The sequence below is a fragment of the Xiphophorus couchianus genome, chromosome 14, assembly GCF_001444195.1.
Source record: "Xiphophorus couchianus chromosome 14, X_couchianus-1.0, whole genome shotgun sequence".
Taxonomy (NCBI): domain Eukaryota; kingdom Metazoa; phylum Chordata; class Actinopteri; order Cyprinodontiformes; family Poeciliidae; genus Xiphophorus; species Xiphophorus couchianus.
This window is the reverse complement of record NC_040241.1, coordinates 17,343,305-17,349,304: the sequence shown is the minus strand read 5'-3', so window position 1 is coordinate 17,349,304 and position 6,000 is coordinate 17,343,305. Positions and strand designations below refer to the sequence as shown.

At 40.9% G+C, this 6,000-nt stretch overlaps 1 protein-coding gene across 1 annotated transcript in view; it reads left to right on the top strand.

Annotated features, from left to right (window-relative positions):
- Positions 1 to 230: 230 nt before the first annotated feature.
- Positions 231 to 6,000, top strand: part of ppp1r14bb (protein phosphatase 1, regulatory (inhibitor) subunit 14Bb) — a 34,128-nt gene continuing 28,358 nt past the window's right edge. Inside the window, exon 1 of the mRNA XM_028038260.1 lies at positions 231 to 854. Coding sequence (XP_027894061.1) covers positions 654 to 854 — 201 coding nt within the window. The 5' untranslated portion in view covers positions 231 to 653. The remainder of the gene's footprint in view (positions 855 to 6,000) is intronic.

Genomic DNA, 6,000 nt, shown 5'->3' with positions numbered 1-6,000 from the left:
AAAAATCCCGGAAAGCCCATCACGCTCATCTCCTCGGAACGGCGGAACGGAGAAGGGATATAACTTTATTTACTGTACTATTAAAATACAACAGCAGCACAACTATACAAAAATAGAAGAATAAAAATGCACAAAAAGCTGAAAAAAATAAATGCTTGAACAATTCGTACACAGAAGATCCGAGCCATCAGAGTCGGATCCCGGAAAAGACCCGTAAAGCCCACCACGCTGCTCCCCGGGGGCCAGCGGAACCGAGAGACCGACGTGCGATTCCTCTTTGTACTCAACCAGAAGAGTTGAGGCCGGCTCTGCCTCCGCTGCCTTCTCCTTTTTTTAACAGAAGCAGGGAGTCTGGATGCTGGAAATAGCCCGATAAGCCGGTTACCCGTCCACTTTAACCGCAACAGTCGGTCTGTCTTTGTGGAAGCGGACATCCCATGTCAGTGTCCCTTTGAGCCATTTTGTACAACAAAAGGTCCAGCGACCGTTATTTCTTTTTTTCTTACCGGGGGGATTTCAAGTCACACACAGCTATTTATTTGTGGAACAACACTCCCATTTTTTTCTTTTTACACTTCCACACCTCCAGATAGGAGGGGGGTCCATTTTCCTTTTTTAAGAAAAGAAAAATCATCCCCTAAGCGAGAGCGACAATGGCAGCCGTAACGAGCCCGGAGACGAGCCCTCAACCGCGGGTATATTTCCAGACGCCGGCCGGCACCACGGAGGAACCGGAGACTCCCGTTAGGAAGCAGGGACGCGTTACCGTCAAATACGACCGAAAGGAGCTGAGGAAGAGACTGAACCTGGAGGAGTGGATCATCGACCAGCTAACGGACCTCTACGACTGCGAGGTAACACAACCGAACCGAGCCTGTCGATTCAGGCGGCGTATTAATTAATCAGCCCGATCCAGAAGAAAGAAACGCGATCAGCCTCTTTGTCGTTGCTTTTGGCCTAGCTTTGCTAGTTTCTCAGACAGAACTGTTTACAAACCTGACGGACAGGTTTGTAATTAAAGTAATAAAGACACAAACAGTGAAAATAAATGATTGAAACTCTTATTTTTGGTGGTTTTTAGGAGCGATGTGGGGGAAACTTCCCATCCTCTCCTACAGGTTGGCTAAATGTGGCACATGGTGCTTTATAGCCTCATCATGAAGCTGGCAGCGTGGCTCTTTGTTCTGATTGGCTGAAACTGGCTTAAAGCACACCTGAGAATTATTTCACATTATTTAAATACACCTGCTTTTCTGTATTTTCTTAATCTTATTCTTTTAAAAAAATTAAACCTGGCATTGTGTGTCCATTTAGCATTGTTTTTAAGCCATTTACTCCAATTCCAATTCTTGTGCTTTTATTACTTTAGGGAACATATTTTACCATGTGCACTAAATTTATTGTGAGTATATGAGATGGTGGAACAAAATCTGGTTTTTGACAATTATTTTAATGACTTTGCACACAAAAAAATGAAAGAGAGAAAAATTATAAATCATTCAAATGATTATTGAGCTAATTTTAACTTATGCTATTAACTGATTTATTGCTTACTGCGACAGGCTCATCGTCAATATATTACTTGAAAATGGTCTTGCAGTAATTACTGGGACTCTTTATCGTCAAGCAAAATTAATTATTGAGACAAGCCTAACCAGATGGGGAACCAAAACTTCGACACTTTAGTGGAGAGGCCAAAGTTGGCAATAAGGACCATTAAGTCAATCTATGTCCTCCAATCAGGAGGAGAAAACTGGTCTGGAAAACTCTTCTTAGTACCTGTAACTGGTCCATATCTTTAAAACCCATACTTCCCAGTCTTTCTCTGTTAGTCACAACCAAAGGTGAGTCCTAACAAGGTTCTGAAATGCCTCGTCTGACTGTAGAGGTCCAGTCATTCATATCTGACCAGCCAGCTCTTTACAATGATCCGTCTGTAGCCGAAGTGATGACTGGATATGCAACTGTCAGGAGAATCCTCCTTCACCTCATCAGACCCTCGGTCACGGTGACACATGCAGGTCCGTGCGGTTTCTCTGATAGGGCCTGGCGGCAGCTGTGTGGTGTATAACTGCTGGCGTCAGCAGTTGGTAAGCTGGTGTCAGGTCCACTGAGCCGGCTTTGACCCATATTCTGTCCACAGTGTCTGGAGTATGGAGACTTATAGGGCCTGAAGATGCAGTCGGACAGGACAGAGCCAGCTTTTTAGTGACCGATAATAATAAAAATGTTGATGGGAAAACTATTTAGTACTTCCCTTTTAGGTAACGGTATGCCTGTGACTGCATGGCATAGCAATTATAGAGCACCTGAACAAGGTTTCCCACAGAAAACTTGCTAAGCCTGATGGTTGTGGAGCTCAGGCAGTCATTCATCTAGCAGCCCGCCGTATTTTTGAGTTAAAAAATGTTTAAAGTTGAGAGGAAATTTGAAAATATCCCTTGACAATTATGTTTTATTGGAAGCTCAATACCTGAACACCAACTATAAAGTCTTAAAAATGCAAACATTTAAAAACAAATTAAATGAATAAGCAATATTTAGCCTGGCGGGGTGACAAGTGAAGCCTGGTGGCCCACCAGACTTATAATAAACTGAAGGAAACCCTGCTTGAATAATATTTCCATTTTAAATGGACTACTTCCGATGCCATTTGCTTAAAGAAGTGTTATTTATATCACTAAAATGCACGCAGTAACTACATTTAATTAAATTTTGAATAGATGTGCACCGATCCACATTTTTCACTTCTGATACCAATACAGATTAGTATCAGCCAATAGAAAAAATTATTTGATAACTCTGCACCAGAGCAGCACACTTAAATACACCAATAGCTTGACAAGCTCGGTCAAACATGTAAAAACAACTTTAATTTAATTTGCTCAGTCAGTGCAGTTATCAGTATAACAGCCAATGTAAAATAAACAACAAATTAATTGAAACTGACAAAAACAAAAGGTTGACTTGGTAAAGAAATAAACTGCAACAAACATTCCTTCAGATCGTTCGCCTGGTTTGAACATGCTAAACATAGATGTGGGACTATTTTCTGTAAGTAATCGTGTAATTAGGGGAAACGTTCAGTCTGAAAGTCCAGACTGCAGCCTTTTGTTTCTCTGACATTGTGCATCCTGTCTCTAAAGCCAGCATAGAGGATTAATGGGCCTAAAGAGGATTTGGAAATCAACATGCTTTGATTTTCTGCCAATAATATCCTCTGCAAACCTTTCATTGTTTATGGAGGTTTCAATGCACTGATAATCTATAAGCAGATAAAGTTCCCAAAAGTACCTGATAGGATATATATGGGATGAAACTGTCAACTATATTTTATCCTTGCATGTGCATAATCAGCTTTTAGTTGAATTTATGTGACAGTGTTGCCTTATTTTGTACTTTGGGACTCACATTCTTGATTTGGTGGCGTCCATACTCGTGGTTGCCCCTCTTCGGTGTCCCAATCCAGTCTGAGCCGAGGCTGTTAGACAACAAAGAGATTAATTTACAGTCGGTTCACTGACGGAGGCGCGCTGGGCTCAGTTAGAGTGGGAGATGTGAAGCACGTGCTGCCGAACAGTAACTGGAGAGGAACCCCAGTTTCAGACAAACTCACTTAACCAGCATCAACATCAACCAACAATATATTCAGGAAAAACAATGTTTTTCATGAATATATTATAAAAAATTTAAAAATCCCTTTAAACTAGCTTGAAATTTGTTCGTTATGAGCTGTTTAACATTCATATAATCAAAGTGAAGATGCTGGTGGTTTCTGCCGGAGTTGCTATGGGTAGTTAGTGAGGAGTCATGGTACAAATCCATGGCATTGGTTGTACGTTTCACATCCAGATTTTAGCATATTTTCATCCATTGCATGTGAAATACAAAGTGAACGGATGGATATGTGGTTAAAACTAGTTGGTGCTTAGTCAACCTAAATTTCTCAAGTCTGCTGCAAAAATAATCATACCCTTTTGACATTTTTAGGTTTTGTCACTTTATCACATCCTCAAAAGTATTCTTGGCAAACAAATCTTAACCTTTTGCAAGCATTTGCACTCTGATCTGGAGCATGTCTCTGTCTTTAGAAACTTTTCAAACAACAAAAGAAAATTGGTATTGGTTTCAATTGTATTCGGCAGGTCAGGCTTTTTAAAGATTGGCGATTGTGATCCCCCAGAAAACTGCGATCGGTGCATCGCTTCTTTGATCGGTGCAGTTGAAGCTGTGGTTGTCTGTTTATGGTGGTTTAGCTTTAGGTATGAACTATTTTACATCCTCTTTGTTCCAGCAGAAGAAGCTCGTAAAATCTTTCTTCTTTTAAATATGTTCCCCATGTGTGAATCAGTGTTTCCAAAATATTTATTTTTGGGGCTCATCTGATCAGAATACCTTCCTCTTTATACCAATAATGAAAGTTATGGTTGCACTGGATTTTTGTTTTAGGGTAAAAGGGGCTGAATACAAGTTAATACCACACTTTCTAGGTTTCATTTGTGTTTCATTTTCCTTAGTTATGCCATAGCTATTCACCACTAGCTTAGAAAATATGCTGAAGGTTGAGGTTGTAATGTGACTAAACTGTTTTAGGTGATGAAAGGCCCTGCAAAACCCATTTGGACCTTCGTCCCAGGTGCAGTTTATGAAGAGGTGCCTCAGGTTATCTGATAGGTGTGCTACGTTTTGTGGAGTGGGAACAGCTGCAGCAGAGCCTCCAAAACCCACATTCCCCAACTCTTTGTTTATTTTTAAACCCAGCCATGCTAGCTTGAAACCAGAAACCCCGAGCTAGCAGATAACAGGCAGGAAGGGCTTCTTTATACGCTGCCGGTTTATAAATATTGTCCAAATTTTGTCCTTTGTTGCCACCCTTTTAGTGGTTTGGTATGTGGGTTGCTAAGTGAGTTTCGGCCTTCAGTCATTGGGATGCTTTTAGCAGAACAATCAGATTTCCTCATCATTTCCATGGCAACTTCCCCCATTAACTTTTTATTTTTCCTAAAAGGACTTGTTTGCTTTTTCGTAAGTGTGCAGGAAACCAAGCAGTAGCTACACGGTTAACAGTGGAGCCAGTGGGCGGGCCCTAATCTCCAGGGTCCAACGTGGCCACACAGTCGCAGATGGGAATACGAGTGAGAACAGAGGCAGGATTGGTTAGCAGGAATGCAACGGACGGGGGAAGAGAAGGGGAATACGAGGGGATGGAAAAAGGAGAGAGAGAAAAGGAGTAGGAAGAGGCTTGGAGGTCTGTGGGAGGAAGGGTTTCTTTAACCCTGTGACAGCGCGCAGTAGAGGCGAACAAATTCAATAATATTTATGAAACATGTCGTCTTAATACTTGTTTTTTGGTTTCTTCCTATTTTATTCACAATGAAATAAACTTTCTGGAGAGCGGTAAATAACTTCCTGTGCAGAAGTCCTTCTGATTTGGTTAGAAACCAGACGGGAACGTTTGCCGTTATCCGTCTCTATAAATCTAATTTTATCCTTCAAGCTTTTCCCAAATGAGTCATTAGTCAGGGAGACTGTTAGAGCCTTTAGCCCCAGTACGGCAAAGGGCTTTAGTTTGTCTCTTTAGAAAACGATTATCTCCTTGCTCTGTCCTTCCTTGTGTATACGAGGATCACTTAACACCAAAGCTATTGGAAATTAGGCAGTGTTGAAATCTTGGCGCACTGTACTTAAACCCAGCTGAACGCTGATGAAATACACGCCTTGAGTCATCGGATCATAAATGTTGAAGCACAGACAGCCGGCCAAATTTAGGAACACCTACTGCTGTCTACAAACAATCTTAAAACTCAGTTAAATAACCACAGACTGGAAATTTAACCCTTAATTTGAGTACATTTGTCAATTATTAACCATGCTGTTAACACTTTGAACAGCATTTTGGCTTTTTCTGTAACATAAGAGGAATTTTCAACAATTAATGTATATCTATATCAGAGGAAAATTTGAGTCAATATTAAGACAATACCATATTAAAAAAAATGT